Source organism: Mobula birostris, chromosome 14 (genome assembly GCF_030028105.1).
Source record: "Mobula birostris isolate sMobBir1 chromosome 14, sMobBir1.hap1, whole genome shotgun sequence".
In the NCBI taxonomy this organism is placed as follows: domain Eukaryota; kingdom Metazoa; phylum Chordata; class Chondrichthyes; order Myliobatiformes; family Myliobatidae; genus Mobula; species Mobula birostris.
In genome coordinates this window covers 35,195,920-35,218,689 of record NC_092383.1, presented here as the reverse complement: position 1 = coordinate 35,218,689, position 22,770 = coordinate 35,195,920, and the positions used below count along the sequence as shown (strand labels likewise).

The window sequence follows — 22,770 nt, the reverse complement described above, 5'->3', positions numbered from 1 at the left end:
CACAGTGAAGAAAAAGACTGCGCAGACAAGACATTAATGAAAAAGAACAGATTAGTCTTTGGCAGTCAAGTTTATTGACAAGTATGGTGAGGTACCGGTACAATGAAGCATTACAGCAGCATCACAGACGTGTAGGTTCAAACACTCAGAACATAGAATACTCAGGAGCGAAGAAGGGAAAACGGCTGAGGAAAACAAGATGTGTGTACAAAAACAACAATAAAACAGTCATGGTAGAGCAGGAAGTCGTATGGAGTATCCCATTGCTGAGGTAGGGTTAGGGTTGTGTAGATTGGTTCTAGAACCTGAAGGATGTAGGAAAGCAGTGTTTCAAGAAAGTGGTGCTGTGGGGCTGTAGGCTTCTGTCCTTCCTGCCTGAGGAGAGGTCTCACTCATTCTACAGACCCTTCCTCCTTAATCCCATTACTCCCCTCGCCCTACATATGGACAGCTGCCCCTCGCTGTGTTCCACACATGCACAGTCACATCCGCTGATCCCTCCAAGATAATCTTTGGTAAACACATGCAGGCTCAAATCTCAAATCCTAATGGCCACACATTTTAATTCCACGACCCATTCCCATTCTGATATGTCTATCCACGGCCTCCTCTACTGTAAAGATGAAGCCACACTCAGGTTGGAGGAACAACACCTTATATTCCGTCTGGGTAGCCTCCAACCTGATGGCATGAACATTGACTTCTCAAACCTCCATTAATGCCCCACCTCCCCCTCGTACCCCATCTGTTATTTATTTATTTATATACACACTTCCTTTTTCTCTCTCTCCTTTTTCTCCCTCTGTCCATCTGACTATACCCCTTGCCCATCCTCTGGGCTTCCCCCCACACCTTTCTTTCTCCCTAGGCCTCCTGTCCCATGATCCTCTCATATCCCTTTTGCCAATCACCTGTCCAGCTCTTGGCTCCATCCCTCCCCCTCCTGTCTTCTCCTATCATTTTGGATCTCCCCCTCCCCCTCCCACTTTCAAATCTCTTACTAGCTCTTCTTTCAGTTAGTCCTGACGAGGGGTCTCGGCCCGAAACGTCGACTGTACCTCTTCCTAGAGATGCTGCCTGGCCTGCTGCGTTCACCAGCAACTTTGATGTGTGTTGCTTGAAATTTCAGCACCTGCAGATTTCCTCGTGTTTGCGTTCATTAAAATTATCCTCACTTTACAGCAACTGGATGACATCCATGTCGTGGTCTTGCACAAAGAAGAAGGCTCTGGTTTGGGATTCAGCATTGGAGGTGGTGCGGACTGTGAAAACAAAGTGACTACTGTGAGTATCAGCAGTAAAGAGAAGTGAAGTGAAACACTCTCCGCAGTATGAATATTGTTCATTCAGCTCAGATGTTGAGAATTCAGTCCTGGAACCTTCCACCCAGCAAAAAGATCCTATTAGATAGTTCACCTGTTCAATTAAACTACACCAGAGGGTTGGACACTGGCAGTGGGATACAAGGCATGTGTTCGTTGGAAGAATTTTTGGAAGCAAAGGACTAATTTGGCCAACTCTCTTTGAGTGTTTCAGGTTTAGGAGTCTATGAAAGATTTCCTGAATCCAGTCCTCAAAGTCAGTTAGTGTGTCTATTTCACTAAAGTAAAGGCACAGGAAGCAATCCTTTTGCGAGTGCAAGTATTGTCAGTGGTTTGGTGGTTTTCTGCAGACATTTTGAGACGACTGAGCGGTTTGGACTGCAACATCAGATTGACCTTCAGCTTGGCAAAGCCCGTGTTAGTTTTAGCCATCAGGAAAATGATTGAGGTTGACAGATAATTGAAATGTCTGGTGGGGATCCTGGCACTGAGCTGCCGTGATGACCTCACCATACAATGAGCAGCTGAACAAGGGCAAATAAACAGTACTATAGAATTTGAGTGTTATTTAAACCCATGTGCATTTTACAGTTACACTTCCTGATTGCTCTGCACTTGGGAAACTCTCTTTGCTGAAACCTTGTCAACACTTCTGTAAACTCTGAAGATTCTGCTATGCTATGTTAGAGTTAGAGTTTGGAGTTAGAGTTTAGAGTTAGAGTTAGAGTTAGAGTTTAGAGTTTGTTACTTAGTCCCTTTTTGGGTCTGCTCTGCTCTGGAGGAGGAATGGGGAGGCCAGGCAGAGCTCTAGCTACTTCTGCAGAGGAGTGGGACAGGAGAGTGAGGACTGTCTCAACAGAATGCTTTTGCACTTCAACTCAAATGACAGGTACACAGGGCAGCTGTAGGTTACTTTGAATATTACAGAATGTTTTTGAGTCATTCATTCTTTTAGAGTTTCTTCTATTTTGTGGATGTCTGCAAAGAGTAAGAATTTCAGGTTGTATACTGTATGCATTCTCTGATATTAAGTGGAACCATTGAACCTACATCCTGGTAACAGAAAAACACTGGCACAGTCGTGACTGTATTGTCTGTGTCAGGCAAGGCCTTGCTAGCTGTTATTTTTTTTTACTATCTATATAGGTGGTACAAGCCACATCTTAGAATTGCCCCCCCATGCATTTTTTGCACAAGAGAGGACCCTGAGCTACTACTTATTAAAAAATGCGTTTTCTCCAGCAAGCTCAAGATATATTAACTTTTCTCCAACTACACAATTAACGCTTCTCATTATCTTAAAGACTTTGATAAGATTGCTACTTAATCTTCTAAATTAACAGAGTACAGCCCTGGAATATGCAACTAGTCTGCATATTAACCTTTTAATTATGGAATAGAATTCTGGCAAAACAGCAATGCCCTCCATCCAGAATTTGCCCTGAGCTGCAGGACCCCGAGATGATTGTGATATTTTAGACCCTGGCAAGGGGCTACTGATCTTGTCAACCCTGAACTACATGTAGGACATTATTTATATCATAGCGCATGAGATAGATGTGGAAAATTCACAGGTTTCAATGGACAATTCGTAGAAGCAGGCCCAGCAATCACACATGGCACAGTGTGTAGACACTAATCAGCCTGTTGTCTTCCATTTTCTACTGTCCTCCAATGACAGGTTCACAGGGTGTTTCCAAATGGCCTGGCCATGCAGGAAGGAACAATTCAAAAGGGGGATGAGATTTTGTCAATCAATGGGCAGTCATTGAAAGGTGCGACTCACTCTGCGGGTCTGACCATCCTGCGCCAAGCTCGACTGCCAAGGCAAGCGGTAATTGTGGTCCACAAGGGCAAGGAAAGTGAAAACAAGTTCAGCACTTCAACAGAATCCGCAACAACTGAGAACCCTGCAGGTTCAGGTAGAGACAATTCAATATGAATTTTTCTTCTGCACCTCCACAAGTCATCCACCACAGATCTCCTTTACCATGCTGTTTAAACCATGAGTCTTATGAATGTCACTATAACATTGGTAGAAGGTATCACATTTCAGCAAGACTAATACTGCCAGGAATAGACCTGTACATCTCAAATGCAATCCATTGGTTCAAATACAGATTTGTTGCACAGTCAGAAGTTAATCAAAAATCTAGAATACAGATATTCCTCAATTTATGAAAGGGTTTTGTTGCTGGGAAATGAAAAGGCTAGGGTGAACTGCATTATGTGTATTCAGGTATACAGTGGATTCCAGATAATTGGGACACATTGTGACCAGTACATTTTGGCTCAATTAAGTGGCTGCCCAATTAGCCAAAGTTTCATGGAAGTAGTTTAAAAGGTATATTTAAAAAAACTACTATTTAACTGAGTAACAATATATATACTTAAATGAAAAAATAGAACAAATTATTCATTTTTAAATCTTTTTATTAATATATAATCTTCTACATCTATAAAATACAGAAATTCAACAAATTAGTATGTATATAATTAATACAGCTGAAGAAAAAAAACTTATATATGCCAATGAAAAGAAGAACAAATTAGAACACTACCAATACCTCTAGAGTACGATAAGATTGTATTAGTTCCTAATAGTTGTTGACAGAAAAATTCATCTGCTGTGTTCCTTTGATTAACTGTAACACCTAGTGCAGATAATAGACTGCCTTCAATGCTTTAGATGATTACATCCTCCAAGTCCTCATTTTGTTGTAACAATCAAGATGATTGTCAATACCTTCGTAATTTCTAACTTGTTGAAGTAGTGAAATTCTACACATGACTGTTTCTGGCATCTCCAAGCCTGAATGCTTGAAACTGCCGTCAGTAAAATAGTTCCAAGTTGTCTTACTGCTTACTTCTTGCCAACAATCAGTGACAAAAATCATTGCTTCTTGAACACAAACACACACAAACTGACGCTATTTAAAAACTGATTGCTCTAAACATGGTGGAATGACTGAAGCTAGTTGGAAACTATTCAGCAACAGTCTCCTGTCCCAATTAAGTGGTATATCGTCCCAAATAAATGAAGGGAATTCTGTCTATTTATTTGAACTATTGTTCTCTAAGAGTTTTCTCAAATAAACAGCTTCCCTGATTAACCAATGGCCCAATTAACCAGAATCCACTGTATTCCTACGTGGAGAGAGGGGCATTCTATTGATTTTGGGGAACATTCATATATGGAGTGTTGGCAGAAAGAACACCTGTACAACAACAAACATCATTTTCTCCCTAACTTCCTCAGTGATCAAGTCGTTTCTGCATGCTCCCCTTTGCCTCATGTATCTGTTCAAGGATAATTAAACAAGAATCTGTTGAGTAGACCTATTAACCAGGCTTTGCTGTTATGATTTACAACAGAAGACAAACTGAACACTTTCACCGTGACACTTGAAAAGAACGCTGCAGGAGTTGGCTTCAGTTTGGAAGGAGGAAAGGGTTCCATTCACGGAGACAAACCACTGATTATCAACCGGATTTTTAAAGGTGAGCAGATTGACCAGTTTATAAAGCAGAACTTTTTCAAGTTATGGAAACATCATGCAAATAATCCAGGGAGTGATGTACGATTGTGTGCAGAAAGATTGGGAGGAAAAAAAATGCGTTTGGACCCTTAGTGGCAAATATTCGTAAGCCCATTGTGGGCTGCATTACCAAAAGTTGGACAGGGTGGTACCTGATCAACCAAGATATGGCCTCATTTTTAAATTTATCTATGCAGTTGTCGGCCCTCTTGCTTTATGAGATAGTGTGCTTTGGGAAAGTCCCAGAAAATATAAAATGGTTGGGTGAGTGACATGGGCAGTAAGGATGGGATTGGTGCTGATGTTGGCTCCGCAGTTGTTTGGAAGGGAAGCAGTGGATGGAAGGGAGGGTCTTCTGTTGTGGTCTGTGATGCCGGCTCCAGTGCTTCCTTTGTCAGCAGAAGATTCCCCACCTGGCCTCAAAAGTGGCTTGGGAATATTTTACTGTGTGTGATGTGGGTGCTCTGCATTGTACTCAGAAACTGGCACTTTTTGCAACCAATCGTCATCCATCAAGAGAAACTTATTGAGGGTTTAACCCTTCCCACAACTTGCATACCTGAGTTTCCATGTCTTTGCATCTGTGGTAGATTAATGAATACAGAATCAATCTCTGATGACTAATGACATATGTTGGTCAAATTATGTACCAAGGTGACAGGAGATCAGCGAGATTGGTATTTCTATGCTGTGGTCTCCTGGAAAAACTCATCTCCCAATGTCTATGTGAGATTTTTGTTCACAATGTCTAAAGGTATAAAAATTCCAAGGTCAATTTTGCAAGACTCACACATGAAACATAGTGTTTGCAAATGATGTGGATAGAATGATTTATGAAAGTTCACACACACTGCTAGCCCACGATCACACCTCAGTGTTGAGCAAAAAACGGGATGTAACAACAGGTCTATTCTTGTTGCTCAAGCATTTTGCTGTGTAGTATAGTGAGGCATTATGGACAGCGAGAAAGGCTATCAAAGCTTGCAAAGTGATGTGTACCAGTGGGGAACATTGGCTGAAAAATGGCAGATGGAATTTAATGTAGGCAGTTGTGAGGTGTTGCACTTTGGAAGGACAAACCAGGAGAAGGGTTATACAGTGAATGGCAGAGCGCTGAAGTATGTGGTAAAACAAGGGGATGTGGAAAGACAGATCCATAATCCCTTGAAAGTGACATTACAGGTCGATAGGGTGGTAAAGAAAGCTTGTGGCATATTGGCCTTCCTAAATAAGAATACAAGAGTTGTGTTGTTATGTTGAAGTTGCATAAAATATTGGTGAGGTTGCACTTGGAGTATTGTGCAGTACTGATCACCTAACTACAGGAATGATATCAATAAGTTTGAAAGAGTGCAGAGGAAACTTACAAGGATGTTGCTGAGACTTGAGGACCTAAGTATAGGCAAAGGTTGAGTAAGTTGTGACTTTATTTCCTAGAGCCTAGGAGAATGAGAGGAGATTTTATAGAGGTATACAAAATTATGAATTATGAGGTGAATGATTACAAGTTTTTTTGCTTCTGGTTGGGTGAGGATAGAACTAGAGGATAATAGGGTTAAGGTGAAACACTTAAAGGGAATCTGAAGGACAACTTCTTCACTTAGAGGGTGGTGTAAGCACGGAACTAGCTGCCAGAGGAAGTAGTAGATGAGAGGTCAATTGTGACTTCTAAGAAAAGCTTGAGCGGGTACATGTGGACTATGGGATTAATGGATTTGTGGCTAAATTTGCCAACGGTACAAAGATAGGTGGAGGTGTGAGTAGTGTTGAGGAAACAGGGAGCCTGCAGAGAGACTTAGATAGTTTAGGGGAATGGGCAAAGAAGTGGCAAATGAAATACAATATTGGAAAGTGTATGGTCATGCACTTTGGTGGAAGAAATAAATGGGCAGATGGGGAGAGAATTTAAAATGCAGAGATGCAAAGAGACTTGAGAGTCCTTGTGCAGGATACCCTAAAGGTTAACCTCCAGGTTGAGTCGGTGGTGAAGAAGGCGAATGTAATGTTGGCACTTATTTCTAGAGGTATAGAATATAGATAGATATACTTTATTAATCCCAAGGGTATATCTATCTATCTATCTATATTCTATACCTCTATAAATATACGAGCAGGGATGTGATTTTGAGGCTCTATAAGGCACTTGTGAGACCACACTTGGAGTATTGTGTGCAGTTTTGGGGTCCTTATTTTGGAAAGGATATACTGACATTGGAGAGGGTTCAGAGAAGGTTCACAAGAATGATTCCAGGAATGAAAGGGTTACCGTATGAGGAATGTCTTGAAGCTTTTGGGCTATATTCCCTGGAGTTCAGGAGAATGGGAGGGGGGGAGGTGGATTTAAAAGGCCTGAACAGATTAGATATGGCAAAGTGATTTCCCATGGTAGGGGACTCTAGGACAAGAGAGCACAACTTCAGGATTGAAGGACATCCACTTAGAACTGAGATGCGGAGAAATTATGTTAGTCAGAGGGTGGTAAACCTGTGGAATTTGTTGCCACGAGCGGCTGTGGAGGCCAAGTCATTGGGTGCATTTAAGGCAGAGATAGATAGGTTCTTGATTATCCAGGGCATCAAAGGGAATGGGGAGAAGGCAGGGCAATGGGGATGACTGGAAGAATTGGATCAGCCCATGATTGAATGGCAGAGCAGACTCGATGGGCTGAATGGCCTACTTCTGCTCCTATATCTTATGGTCTTTTAGTCATGAGAGGGGCTTGGAAGGCTACAGTGTGGGTGCAGGTAAATGGGTCTAGGCAGGAGTCCAGGCTGGCACAGACTAGATGGGCCGAGGGATCTGTTTCTGTACTATAGTGCTCTATGACTCTAAAGTATAAACAGTGTGTGAGTTGCTTTGTACATATGGGCAGGTTTTTAATGAATAGTAGTGAGCATGTACTGTGTCTTAGTGATCTAAAAGCAGTAATGGTTGAGGAATATTCACTCCGCTCTAAACAGGGACAAGGAGTACAAGTGAAATGTTTTGCTTGCATTAACACCCAACACAACCTAGTCTGCAAGTGTTGCCACACCTGCTGCACCAACCTAGCATGCCCAGTGTTCAGAACAGTAGCAAAAAAAATCCCTGTTGTGTGTGTGTGTGTGTGTGTGTGTGTGTGTGTGTGTGTGTGTGAGGGGGGGGGGAGTGTGGGTGGGTAAGGCCCACCCACGCACTCACACACAGAACTTCAACCCTAGGATAGGCCACCTTCAGTCCCCTGGCCTCCACCGGACTCAAAAGACATCGAGCCTCCGCATTCCCCAGTAGACTTGCAGACCCAGGGGCCTCAACTTCAGTATTGACCCCAAACTCCAGATGATGGGACCCTGAACTCCAGACCTCGAATTCGGGATCCATTGACTGACGTACTTAGGGATCACTGACCCTCATATCTCTTACCCACACAGATCCCAGATCCTACTGATCCCACAAGAGGACTCAGTGACCTGTGGGGGTGGCGGGGGAAGGGAGGGGAGGGCACCCTTTGCACTCGCTGGTCTTCTCCCACAGTGCTTGCTGGTCTGACATCTGTCCACAGATATCCTTCATCCATGTCATTGCTGGCCTTCGAATGTGAAGCCTGGAATGCAGATAAGACTCCAGCCTGACCTCTAACTCCCCACATCCCAGTCTCTAAACCCTAATGTGACCCCTAACTCTCATCTCTGCCCCCAAAGCCATCCTTACGAAACTAAAAAAGAAACCCAAGTCTGAGCTAAAACCTTGACAGAGGCGGCATCTTGGCCCAATTTGACCACAAGCCAGTTGATTTGGGAATACGTAAGATATATATTTATATTACTTAATTACAAAGTATTCTGTAGGCAATGGATTAACTTCCCTGTTTCTATTACAGTCTCCATGAAGCAAACCAATGCCAAAAAATTTTGCTTTTTTTAAAGTGTGTTCATCACAATCAATTAAAAGTAACAACTTTGGTGCAACTTTATCCCTTACGCTCAACTCAACTCTACATGTTTTTTGATGTTGATGTTTCTCTACCGCTTGGAAGACTTGTTCACTGAATGGTCTATTCTCTGAGAGAACTCCCCATAATGAACCTCATGAACCACTTCCTGGGGTTGCAGTATCTGGAACTGCACAGATGTGTATGATTTCCCTCAGGCTGTGTTTATTTGAACAAGAACAGGCTGCGTGTGTGTGTGTGTGTGTGTGTGTGTGTGTGTGCGCACGCACGTGTGTGCGTGTGCATTTATGGCTTGCTGTTCTCAAGGTAGTGTGTTAGAACTCCCGAGTTTCACATCACATTTTCAAACATTTGACAATGAAAATTTTCTTGAAGTTTCTTTCTCCATTACAGGAGGAGCAGTAGAACAGAACAACATTATTCAGCCTGGAGATGAACTGTTGCAACTAAACTCCACTGTCCTCCAAGGTCTTAGCCGCTTTGAGGCTTGGAACATCATCAAATCCTTGCCAGATGGCCCTTGCACAGCAGTAATTAGGAGGAAAGGCCCCATTCCTAGCACAGCCAAAGACACAGAGATATCACAAGATGCTGAACGAAGTTGCTAATAAGGAGCTACTCATTTATACTCACATAATTCAGTTAATCTAGAAAGTGGACTATATGGTATTGCCCATTGCTATGTCCATGGCAGAAGGAAGTAGTTAACCTTTTAATTTGCTACTTCTGTGAACAGCTGGGATTTTATCTTGAGCAATTTTATTCATCAAAAATAAGTAAGACGGGAACATATCATTCCAAATCTCAGTTCAATCACAAGTAAAAGCAGACTAATTACACCGAGCAGTTCCTGCAGAAAGAAGAATAAAAAGTAAAATGTTTTGAACCGGTGACATGTACTTAAATAAACTTCTTGCCAACCTTGTACCGTATTTCAAACTTGATTGCTTCATTCAGTCATGAAATGAGCTGTTGACCAGTAGTGGGTCCGTCACAGGGATTGTCCATCTCTCCTTCAGCCCGTCAATTGTTGGAAACGTCCTTGTTTTTATCTCACATTGTACTAGGCTCTCTACTACCCAGATATCTCCAGTGACTTGTCATTGGTGATGTCAATTCACATACATTGGTCCTCCCTTAATTTCTCCTTTTAATATGAACTCCTAGCCTATGTTTACAGCCACTCCCTTCAAATGGCCATTTTACAAGCCACGACTTCATTTCAGCTGAACTACATTTCATGAAACCTAACTGAACATTAGTTCCTGAAGGTTTTCTTTATTCAATCTAAAGATCTCATCCTTCCCAAAACTCATGAATCCATCCATTCAAGTCCTCTTCTGAAATTCATGATGTGAAAACTGGAAGGTGGGACCAACTGCATAGTAACAGAAGAATTAGCTGTTTGTGTGGTATTAAACAGAAATCTGCAACCCATTCTACAATACTGTGACATTCCTTATTTGAGAAAAAGTACTGGAATTAAAACAGGAAATACTGGGGACAAGCAACTTCATAAGAATGTATAAAAAGTTAAAGGTTCTTGTTGATCTGGACCTTTCTTGTTAGCTAGTCCCTTTGCTTTACAGAAGTATCCGACTAGCTATGGACTCCATCACTCTTGCTTTTGCACCTCATTGTTTACAGCTTTACTGCATTAAAGATTCTGACCATCATTGATGATGATAAAATTGTGGGCACTGGGTTTGAATTGTTTCTGCAGCTTTCATGTAATCTTGCTCAGGGCAGTGCATTGTACCTGTTCCTTCAGCAGTATTGTGATTTTAAAAGTGGTTTACAGTTTGATTTCTGTGGAAAATTGATCTTCCAAGTGCACAAATAAAAAGACGTCAGCTGTGTGACAGAGGTCTGAAATTAGTACTGGATAAAAGTTTATCATAGAAACTACTTACGTTTCCACAGCACCATACACAACTCAAGGACATTATAAAGCACCTTGCAACCAACCAAGTACTTTCAAAAGTTTAACCACTGCTGCCATGCAGGAAACACAGCAGCTTATTTGTATTCAAGTTCACTCAGACCAAAATGTGGTTGTAAATGCAGCCATGGGATCTTTTAGTTATTGAACAGAGAAGATGGAAACTCTGTTTCATGCAACAGTCAAAACACAGCATCACATCACCACTAAGATGGAATAGCTGCCTAGATTATGTGCATAAATCGCAAGGGAGAGGAATGTTCTGGCTCAGAGCTGCAAGTACTATTGTTGAACCATGGCTGATTCTTGGTTAATGCAAGTTCTTAAATATGAGTAACATTTTTACCACAGCCAAACCTTATGAAGTTTGGATTGTATTAGCTCAGTGACAATGAAGCAAATAAAAAACTTAGGATTTTTTTTTAAAAAGAGATTTTACTTGAGTGAGAAAAGGAGGGAAAATTTTATTGGAAGTCCTAGCACAGTATTCCCCAAAGGTTAACTTGCAAGTTGAGTTGGTAGTAAAGAAGGCAAATGCAATGTTAGCATTCATCTCAATGACCCCATCTAATAGATAATAGTGCTGAGTTTGAGAGTGTTGTCATGCAGTCTTTCACCGGAGACAAACACAGACTAGTTATCTATTTCTGCACTACATTTCTACTCATTGTTAGGTTACCTCCATATTCTTGAGATCTCATTTTTGTTAAAACTCACACAGAAAGCCCTATTGAATGGTTTCTGGAAGCTACATAAATAACATCTCCTGATAATTTCATTTCTAACTCGTTAGATGCCACACCAAAATCTGTCAGTAAAAGTTAATTCCCCACGGATTATTACTGTACATCTCAATGCCTGGTCTGTATTGGGTGGCTGCTCGCCACCACGGTCTCAAAGTTATTTTCACCTTTTTTTGGTCAACTGTAGCAAGGACAGAGACGAAAAATCATTTAGAAAGTAGTTAATTTCTGTTAAGTAAACAATTTTTTTACAGCACAGAAATAAAGATGCATTTACTTGCTAGAGCACTATAGGCTGACCTTTTTGTACTGCAAGCTGATAATTGCTGTTTTAAGACAGATCAAACTTAAGGCCAGGAGTTTATTGAAATTAGTAATACAGCTTACTGTTATCCATTTTCAGCTATAAGCAGTTAAAAAGTAGTTTTATAAAATCTTTCTTCAACCCCACTATTTGAAAACAGCAGACCGGTTAATAAATGGTATTACTTAAAGACTTTTTTTGAACACTGTCAACAAAGTGTATTTGAAACTGCAGATAGATCACAATCAACAGTCAGGCTGCAAACATGTGAATTATGAATGTTTATTGCATGAATTTCAAGTACACATTGTAGGAACAACAATTTCTTCAGTTTATGAAGTTATGAAATTTGACACTTCCAAATAAATATGTGATTCGCTCAGAATTAAATCCAAAACTAAACCTTAAAAAAGTGCAAGTTATTTTTTGAAAAAAAAAGGCGTCACATCACTGGTCAAAGTTTACAGAATTCAAACTGTGCAAATTAACCCACCTTTCATTAAGAAAGTAAAATTCAGATTTAATGAAATTCCATACCAGCAGAATATTTCACATCACCAAGAGCTGGTGCTAGTAGTGATGCAGCAATTAAAAACATTCATACAAGTGGAAATGTTCCTGCTTGGAACACTTTGACAAATTTAACAATATTAAACATACCATTTACATGCAAGATAGCAAATTACTAGGAAACATGTTGCTTGAAGGAATAAATGTATTCTAAAATACACTGACTCTGTGGAGTACTCCTGGTGAACGCTATTACCGGGGAACTGGAAGAATAAATACTTATTAAAACTTGTGGCACTCTTGCACTTGAGGTCTGTTGCCAGTATTTGCAAATGCTTTTCTGAACTTAGATTCCATTCACTATTTTCCAACTGTAGTTATCCTGCAGACATTAGTGGTGCAACAATGGTAGTTTTCCGATGCACAAAGACAATGCCCAAATTAAGAGTTGGGAAGATGGCGATTAAACTATTAATTTCTAAAGTTATTTATTTCAATACTCTGGGTTGAAAATAATCATTTTCTCCACTATTTTTCATTCTCAGCTTAAACCCCACAGTTCGATTTTTTTTTAAACCAGAGCCATCCTCATCACTCCATGGCAAACATGGATGCCAAATGCTGTGTGGAAATTGGCCTAGTTTTTAAGTAAGTAATTCACTACATAGCTTTCCAGAAGTAAACGCACCTTTTATTGGCATGGATACTGTAGCCAAGTGGCTACTACTGCACTATAATTTCAATGTTTTGAAGAGTTATATTACAGATTCATCACATGAATTGCCTTTAAGAATCAGAACTCAGACCATCCAGGGAGTACATGCTGCATCTGCTCCAAGTACAAATATATCCTATGATCATCCAATCCAGCCACAGTTTCAAACTAGTGACACTCCTTGCTCTGTAATTCAAGTTCTGCTCCAGCATAATGCCATGGAAAATAGCAAAAAAATAGTGCTTATTTTCTTGTAATGACAAAGTTCTGAACAACATGTCACAAAACATCATATTTTACAGTGATCAATCCTTTTCATTTTACATTTGACAAATAGGATATCCAACTCTCATTTAAATAAAGAGGCCTATTTGCTGATCTAACACTGTGCTTTATACAATTAGAAAAATAAAATTGTATATTATTCATTGCTGGGCAAGTTAATAATTTTGGTCCAAGATTAAAATGTGCTAAAAATCTCTAAGTACATAAAGATATTCTCAATTGGATACCCAATTAATGAAAATTTAAATAGCTCTGCTTTAATTTATTAATAATATCTATAAACATATATTATTCTTGGTCCTCATGTTTAACTCAAACTTACTCTCCATTCTACTCATTGTTCTAAAATGGCAGAATTGTTATTCTCTTCAAAAAGATGAAAGATCAACCCAAACACATATTCAAATCAAAAACTGATCTTCAATGCAGCAAAAATAAATCAGAGGGTTTGTAGAGGAGACGTGCAGAAAACTGAGATTCATCAGGCTTTAAAAGTCTTCACAGCTTTTGACAGATTGCTGTAAAACTCAGCCATACTAGATGGAAAGAAAGAGTCAACTACTGACTGTGGGAGATACCCACCCAGGTCAGTCTGAAAGAATGTAGTCAAATGGGTCTTTCGCGGCTCCCTAAAATTGAGACAAATACACAATAAGAAACAGGAGAAGGCAAATTAGTTCCCTGTGCTTGCTGTGACACTCATTATCACAGCTGATCTTTTACCTCAGGCCCACTTTACTGCATTAATCCCATATCCCTTGATTATCCAGAAATCTATACATACATCTTGAATACATTCAGCAAATAAGGCTCTACAGCACTCTGATACAAAATTCAAGAGTCTCTCTACTCCAAGTGAAGATATTTCTTCTCAAATCCCTTAAATGGATCCCTTACTTTGAGACAGAGACTCGTATTTCTAGCCATTCCGGACAAGGAAAACACAACCCTGCCTCTGCCTTGACGGTATGCAAATATATTGGTATATTTCAAAACGATCTATCCTTTCTGCTGATGGTAATGGATATGGGCCCAATTTGTTTAATTGCTTCTCATGTGGCAATTCCCTCCAAACTAGGAATTAATCTGGTGAAGCTTTATTGCACTGATTTTATGGGAAGTACATCCCACCATCTTCGGTAGGGAAACTAGAACTGTACACATTATTTCAGGAACAGTCACCAAGGCCCTATATTAATTACAGTAAAATGTCTTGTAGTCAGACCCTCTAGTCCAGCGGTCCCCAACCACCAGGCCCCGGACCGGTACCAGGCCACAAGGAAACAATATGATTTGGCGATATGAGTCAGTGGAGCTTGAAGGCACGCAAGGTCATTACACACGCATCATCCACGTCAGCGTGGGAAGGAGATCAACTCCTCGAGCTTGCAAATGACGGCAGGCTAAAAAGTATGTTTGACATAACATCTCTGCCAGCATTCTGGATCAAAGGCAAGGCTAAATATCCTGAGATAGCCACAAAAGCACTGAAAACGTTGCTTCCATTTCCAATATATCTCTGCAATGAATGCAACGAAAACTAAATTGTGGAATAGACTGGACATAAGGAACCCCCTTCGAGTATCGCTGTCTCCCATCACCCCTCGATAGGATGGTGTTGTTGCAGGGAAACAAGTATTCAGCCCAGGGCTCCCACTGATTCAGCGATATTGGTGCGTTGCAATGATCTTATATGTTCATACGAGGAAAATGGATGCGGTGTGTGTTTAATATCCAAGCGTTACTTAAAATGTTATGGTGCTATTGACTTATATAACCATATAACAATTACAGCACGGAAACAGGCCATCTCCGTCCTTCTAGTCCATGCCGAACACTACTCTCACCTCGTCTCACCGACCTGCACTCAGCCCATAACCCTCCATTCCTTTCCTGTCCATATAACTGTCCACTTTAACTTTAAGTGATAATATCGAACCTGCCTCTACCACTATAGCAATTGACTTATTGCTATATTCAAGCGAAAAAAATATGTGCTGTGTGTTTAATATTAAATTCGTTAGATAAACCCTTTTAGAAACAAAATTGAGTGTATTAGCCACTTATCACCTATATTCCGGTCGTAATTAACACCCCCCCACTGAACAGAATCGCCAAAAACAATTTTTAAAAAATCGGCACGTATACGCATGCGCACTGGTGCCCGCGCAAGGCTTCATGGTCATTGTAGTCTTTCTCTGGGTAAGCACAACGTATTTGACTGCTACTCTCGTATGTTGGCAACCCTAACCCCCGCCCCCTGCCCCCCTCCCCTGGTCGGCCGGTCTGCAAGAATACTGTCAATATGAAACCGGTCCGCAGTGCAAAAAAGGTTGGGGACCCCTGCTCTAGTCATTGGACCAAGACTCTTGCCCTGTCTAAATCATGGGCAGTTGATGTACATTTCAAGACTTCAAGCATCATCCACTTCTCTGAACTGGAAATGCAAGCAATTTGTTATCAGAGTACATACATGCCACCACATACAGCCCTGAAATTTTTTCCGCAAATCTATAGAACAGCAATTGTAAACAGGATTAATGAACCACAAAGTGTGCAAATGCAAGTATAAATAAATAGCAATAAATAACGAGTGTGTTAACAAGTTAAAAGAGTCCTTAAAGTGAGACCTTTGTTTGTGGGAAATAGAATGAGTGTAGTTATCCCCTTTTGTTCAAGAACCTGATGACTGAGGGATAGTAACTGGCGATGCAGGTCCTGAGTCTCTTATATCTTCTACCTGATGGCAGCAGCGAGAAAAGAGCATGGTCTGGGTAGTGAGGATCTTTGATGTTGGATGCTGCACTGGGCCAAATCCATTACCTTTTGTAGGAGTTTTGGACTCTTGCTCTTGGATAATGAAAATCTCATTCATCATTAAACCAGTTGGTTCAAATTTATAATTGTACCAGAATAATGCTGGACGCATCTCTATGACAACAAGGCTTAGGCTACTAAAATGTTACATCTGGTCAATCTTGCTGTATGCTTCCAAAACATGGACTATAACACCAGAACTCCAAAGAAACTTGAAAGCAACAGAAATGTGGTTTCTTAGAAGAATGCTGAAAATATCATATAGAGATAGGGTAACTAATGAGACAGTACTCCAACGTGCCCATACAAAAAGATATTTAATGAGAACATTAAATGAGGGGAAACTTAAATTCCTGGGCCATGTCATCAAAAAGGGAGAAATAAAATGCCTCCATATGCCTGGGAAACGTGGAAGAAGGCGGCAAAGAAGAAAATATATGGACACTGTGAAAGAACTAACAGATCTAAGTGTACGAGATATCATTGACGCTGCGAGGGATCGTCCGATGTGGGAAAGCCATGATCGCCAAGCGTGTAACGTGCAAGGCACATGAAGAAGAATAATAATGTTGTATTTATAATCCTAAAGTTTAAGGTCACCCATCACAGAAACTGGATTAATCTATCCTCAGTAAAATGAAAAATATACAATATTGTTGGTTGAGAAACTTGTTTGAGGGAAAAAAGGAACAATTTTCAATGAAAAAAAGGATCTAGAAAAATTAAAAAGGAGTCTTACCCAGGAATGGGAGCACAGAAACATCCACAGGGGTGATTGAATCCCCTCACATAATGAGGTTTAGGAGGACAGCCAGGGTGCTCCACATTAGTAGCTGTGAAGAAAAAAGGACGTTTGTCACTTCAAACTGTAGTGGCACAAAACACTGAAACCACACAAGTTTGTTTGATCCTAGGGCCTTGCACTGTGGTTCGGTACTGTATGAACCAAGTTAATTTACAAATTCAAATATGTATTCATTCACAGTTGATGGTTATTAGCTAGATCCATTACCCATTTGTACTTGTTATTCAAGTGAGTGGCTGAGTCATTTTAGTGTGAACACACTACCATGAGTTTGTGGGCACTTCTTTCAATCTCATTAAATATTCATAACACTTGAGTAACAGGAACTGAAAATGTATTTTCTCAAACCTCCACACTGGAACATTTGTTTTGACCCCATTTCTACATTTCAGTTAAAGCAGGCTGTGTGTTAGTTACCATTTGAGGATATCGTTCCATCTTCATATTGCTTGATTAAAATGACATCCACGAAGTCTCTTGGGGAGATAATGCCCAAAGCTGCTGATGGTGTAACAGTCCTGCACACAGATATGGTCTGGAGGGATACAGGGCAAACAGTCAGGAATTCATTCATCATGCACTTCTGTTCAGTGGTTACAATATGACATTTTTCCACATATTTATTCAGCCAAATTCTCAAATAGACCATTTTCCTTAAATATTTGGCTTTACTTGCAGTTTTTTTAAAAATAGCACATTTTTTCCCAAAATACAGCCACTTTCAAAACATTTTCTTGAATAAAAAATGCTTGATATTTATAAGCAGAAGTCACATAATATTAACTAATTATACAATGTCATTAGGTTCAGTTGCTAACTTGGCAATTATTGGGCACTTTTAGATCATTGCCAGCATTTAAAAACAACCAAAATTAATCAGAAGGGAATTGTTCCTTGTCAATTAGAGGCTACAGAACAACTCAAATTTAAAAATAGTGATCTGCATCAGAGACAAAGTAAGAATCCTTTGCATGATGATGCATGTCAAACGATAGTAAGAAAGCAGAATCAGAGAAAAGAACATGAGGACACTACTAAACGTGGACATCCAAAGCTTGTAGATAGCAATGCAATAAGCAAAAAGGGCGGCGGACAAGGAGGACAGATAAACTGCAGACGTATGGTCTGGAAGGATGCTGAAGGTAGTGAAGGCGGCTCAGAATTTGAAGGTAGTTATCAACTGAAGTGGGAACAATTCTTAAAAGAAAACCCACAAACAGTATTCTGTGGATTAAGGGCATACATTACAAAGTACTAATAAACAGGAATGCAAAACATTGGCTATTATGCAGTCTGATACCTAACTTGGGTACATTAAAATGGGAAGGCCTTTACAGTAATTAAGAGCTCACAGTAGGTTTTAGCTGTGTCTTCCAATGTCCCAGGAACAGGTAAACAAAAAAATGTAAAGGCTTTTAAAACTAATTGGATGAGAAAACCATGGTCAGGGAATACAACATTACCACATAGTTCAGGCTCTTCAGCCCACAATGTTATGTTGACCTTTTAACCTGCTCTAAAATTAATCTAACCCTTCCCTTCTACATAGCCCTCCATTTTTGTATCATCCATGTGCCTATTGAAGAGTTCCTTACATATCTGCCTCGACCATCACCCCTGGCAGGGCATTCCACGCAGCCACTGCTCTCTATGTAAGGAACTTAACTCTGACAACCTACCCCACCATGCTTTCCTCCGATCACCTCAGAACTATAGAACATAATACAGCACAGGAACAGACCCTTTGGCCCCCAGTGTTGTGCTGAACCCATTTAAATAGCAATCAAATGGCTAACTAAACTAATTTCTTCTGCCTACACAATGGCCAATATCCTTCCATTTTCCTCACATTCATGTGCCTATCTAAATACCTCTTAAAAGTACCTAATGTTTTTGCCACTACCAACCCTTCAGGCACATTCCAGGCACCCATCACTCTCTATGTAAAAAAACCTCATCCCTCACATTTTCTTTGAAATTACCCTTTTCACCTTAAATGCATGCCCTCTGTATTAAATATTTCAACCCTGGGAAAAAGTCTGTCTACTCTATCTTTGACTCCCATAATCTTATAAACCTCTATCAGATCTCTCCTTAGCCTCCGCCGCTGCAGAGAAAACAACCCGATTTTGTCCAGTCTCTCATGATAGCACATGTCCTCTAAACTAGGCAACTCCTGGTAAACTTCTGCACCCTCTCCAAAGCCTCAACATCCTTTCTATAATGGGTTGACCAGAACTGTATGCAGCCTAACTAGTTTTATAAAGCTGCAACTTAACTTCTTGACTCCTGAAGTCATTGCTCAACTAAAAAGGCAAGCATGCCATTTGCCTTCTTAAACACTCTATCAACTTGTGCAGCCGCTTTCAGGGAGCTATGAATTTGGACCTTGGACCCCAGATCTCTCTGTTCATCAACACTATTAAGGGTCTTGCCCTTAAATGTGAACTGTCTCTTTGCATTTGACCTACCAAGCTGCAACACTTCACAATTGCCTAGGTTAAACTCCACCTGCCATTTCTCTGCCCATATCTACATCAGATCTATATCCCATTGTATTCTTTGCCAGTCCTCTAAACTATCCATAACACCACCAATCTTCATATCACCTGTAAGCTTACTAATCCAACAATCTACATTTTTGTCCTGTTCAATTACAATACTGTGCAAGTGCAAAAGGCCTAGGCACGTCAGCATTTTTTTACTATAAATTTTGTGTCAGGTTTATTTTTTGTCTTCTGCATTAGAGCATCAGTGGATGGAAAAGAGCAAACTTTAGATTCCCTAATGTTCATTTTCCAAAAAATCAAATGTTACAGAGAATTGTTTGTATTTCATTAAAGAAAGTAACATATTAAGTAACAGAACACTTTCCAAATAAAAACTTGATTACTTAGAAGGTATCTAGCCCAGTGCATGAGTAAACAAAGATAACAAATAGGTGCTAATGATCAATTGCATAATGAGTTGGATGAACTAAACTGATTAACTGAAACGGGTGTAGAAGGCATCAAACTGGGCAAACTAAAAGGTGAGGGTGTGGCAGATGTGACAGATTAACCTTCAATTCTTACACCATGACAAGAGTGAGCATGTGCAAGGTAAAAGGAAAGCCTTGCATGTGTGGAATTTGCATGTTGTCCATGTGGCTGTATTGGCTTCCTCCAGGTGCTCTTGTTTCCCCTCACATCTCAAAGATGGCACTGATTCAAATGATTCAATGATGATGATTCAAAAATCTTTATTGTCATTCTAACCGTACATCAGCTCTGCAGGCAGAATGAGACAGGCATTTCCCAGGAGCAGTGCAATCGTAACATAACAAATGCAACACTAAATAATAAACGTAACAATAAATAGTAAAACACAACAGCCACATTTCGGTTAAAATCAAGTTATAAGTGTCCAGTGCAAGTTAAAAGTGTCCAAAGCAGAGTCAGGTGGAGCAGCTATTTAGCAGTCTGACTGCCTGTGGGAGGAAGCTGTTTAGTAGCCCTGTGGTTTTAGTTTTGATGCTCCTGTAACGTTTGCCTGATGGCAGAAGAACAAACAGTTCATGGAGAGGGTGTGAGGGGTTTTTAATGTTGTACCGTGTCTTCTGGAGGCATCGACTCTGAAAGAGGTCTTGGACAGAAGGTAGGGAGACCCCAATAACCTTCTCTGCTCCCCTAACCACCCTCTGCAAGGCTTTTTTGTCCACAGCACTGCAGCTGGAGTACCAGGTTGTGATGCAAAAGGTCAGCACACTCTCAACCACACCTCTGTAGAATGTAGTTAAGATGTTAGTGGGGAGTGATGCTTGTTTAAGCTTCCTCAAAGTGCAATCTCTGCTGGGCCCGTCTCACAGTCCCAGCGATGTTCCTGGACCAGGTGAGATTGTCCGAGATCTGCATCCCAAGGAACTTGATGTTTTCCACTCTCTCCACCGTGGAGCCGCTGATGCTGAGGGGTGTGTGCTCAGGCTGAGACCGTCTGAAATCGACGATCATCTCCTTGGTTTTGGTGACATTAACAGATATCCCACCTCTCCCGGAAGTTCCGGGAGTCTCCGGCAAATTAATAGTGGCTCCCTGATGCCCGCAAATTATATACAATGTCCCGGAAATTGATTTTTTTGAGAGCGAGCGTGAGAGCAAGCGAGCGAAAGAGCAAGAAAGCAAGCGTGAGTGAGAGCAACCACGAGTGAGAGAGAGAGGGCGCGTGAGAGGGAGAGCGAAAGAGCGCGCGCGAGAGAGCGAGAATGAGAAAGTGCGAGAGAGTGAGCGCGAGTGACAGCGACGAGCGAGAGAGAGCGCGTGCGTGATAGAGAGCGAGAGAGTTCCAAAAAAAGTGAGAGTGGCAGAGTGTTCCAAAAAAAAATAAAACGTACGTCACCCCAGACTACACTAAAGTGTACCCCTGCCAAATAGGGGTCAAAAATAATGACAGTGTTGCTCGCTGCACTGTTTGCAACAGTGACTTTTCTATTGCCCATGGTGGGTTAAAATGTAACAGACATGTTGAGGTGAGTTTAACAGGTGCCATTCGTTCATTAGCATAACTAATGTTATTTAAACTAGCTGGCTGGCTGCTAAGGAGCTACTCTATTGCAGACATCCCACCTCTCCCGGAAGTCTCCCGCAAATTGATGGTGCTACCTCCCTGAAATGAGTTTTTGCAGGGTGGGATTTCTGCATTAAGCATCAAGTTGTTATCACTGCACCAGCTCTCTAGGTGTTCGATCTCCTCCCTGTACATTGTTTCATCATTTTTGCTGATGAGCCCCACCACTGTGGTATCATCAGCAAATTTAATGACCAGGTTCTCCTTGAATCTGGCTGCACAGTCATGTGTTAGCAGTGTAAACAGCAATGGGCTAAGCACACAGCCTTGTGGGGTTCCAGTGCTCAGTGTGATGGAGTCAGAGAGGTTCCTGCCAACATGGACTGCCTGTGGTCTCTGTCAAGAAATCCAGAATCCAGCGACACATGGCAGTGCTAAGGCCAAGCAGCGACAGTTTCTCCACTAGTCTCTGCAGGATGATGGTATTGAACGCTGAACTGAAATCAATGTACAGGATTCTGGCATAAGTGTCTTTGTTGTCCAAGTGAGAGAGAACTGTGTGCAGTGTGGTGGATATTGCATCCTCCGTAGAGCGATTTAGACGATAAGCAAACTGTAGAGGATCCAGCAATGAGGTGAGGCTGGCTGCGATATGAGGCTTGACAAGCCATTCAAAACATTTCATCACTATGGGGGTCAGGGCAACGGGACGGTAATCATTCAGACAGGCTACAACTGATTTCTTTGCTACAGGGATGATTGTGGAGGTTTTGAAGCAACTGGGGACAATGGCTTGACTAAGGGAGATGTTGAAAATGTCTGTCAGGACATCTGCTAATACATTAGCACATTACTTGAGCACACGTCCAGGGATGTTGTCGGGACCTCCCGCTTTTCGTGGGTTGACCCTGGCAAGAGTCCTCCGTGTTTGCTCTGGATCAATGATTGGAGCCGGCTGGTCAGATGGTAAAAGGGGACTGGCTCTCGCCCTTGCTGTAGTGTTTGATGGTTCGAAGCGTGCAAAGAAATTGTTAAGCCTGTCTGGAAGAGAGGCGTCGCTGTCATCAGTTTTCTGCCTGATCTTGTAGTCTGTCAGAGCTTTAATTCCCTGCCACATCCGTCTAGTGTCACCTGTGTCACAGAAGTGTCCATGTATTTTGCCCGCGTAGGCCCTTTTTGCTTTCCTGATCCCTAGTGAAAGCGCAGACCTGGCTGAGCAAAGCGCACTCCTGTCCCCCGATCTGTAGGCTGTGTCACTGTAATTTGCATCTAGTGCAAGGGTTCCATTAAGCAAGGGGTCTGTGAGCCCCAAGTT

The 22,770-nt window shown here is 41.2% G+C and overlaps 2 protein-coding genes across 4 annotated transcripts in view; one reads left to right on the top strand and one right to left on the bottom strand.

The window, feature by feature from the left end:
- Positions 1 to 10,687, top strand: part of il16 (interleukin 16) — an 86,439-nt gene extending 75,752 nt beyond the window's left edge. The window contains exons 16-19 of one of the 2 annotated variants that reach the window (XM_072278350.1): positions 1,183 to 1,284; positions 3,004 to 3,244; positions 4,698 to 4,823; positions 9,186 to 10,687. In XM_072278350.1, coding sequence (XP_072134451.1) covers positions 1,183 to 1,284; positions 3,004 to 3,244; positions 4,698 to 4,823; positions 9,186 to 9,400 — 684 coding nt within the window. In that variant the 3' untranslated portion in view covers positions 9,401 to 10,687. The remainder of the gene's footprint in view (positions 1 to 1,182; positions 1,285 to 3,003; positions 3,245 to 4,697; positions 4,824 to 9,185) is intronic. The other variant, XM_072278351.1, reaches the window with a different exon arrangement.
- The window catches only part of stard5 (StAR related lipid transfer domain containing 5), a 31,312-nt gene continuing 9,517 nt past the window's right edge, over positions 976 to 22,770 (bottom strand). Inside the window, exons 4-6 of one of the 2 annotated variants that reach the window (XM_072278353.1) lie at positions 17,331 to 17,448; positions 16,848 to 16,941; positions 976 to 1,262 (exon numbers count right to left, since the gene is read on the bottom strand). In XM_072278353.1, coding sequence (XP_072134454.1) covers positions 1,241 to 1,262; positions 16,848 to 16,941; positions 17,331 to 17,448 — 234 coding nt within the window. In that variant the 3' untranslated portion in view covers positions 976 to 1,240. Of the gene's footprint in view, positions 1,263 to 12,044; positions 13,921 to 16,847; positions 16,942 to 17,330; positions 17,449 to 22,770 lie in introns of those variants that run through there. The other variant, XM_072278352.1, reaches the window with a different exon arrangement.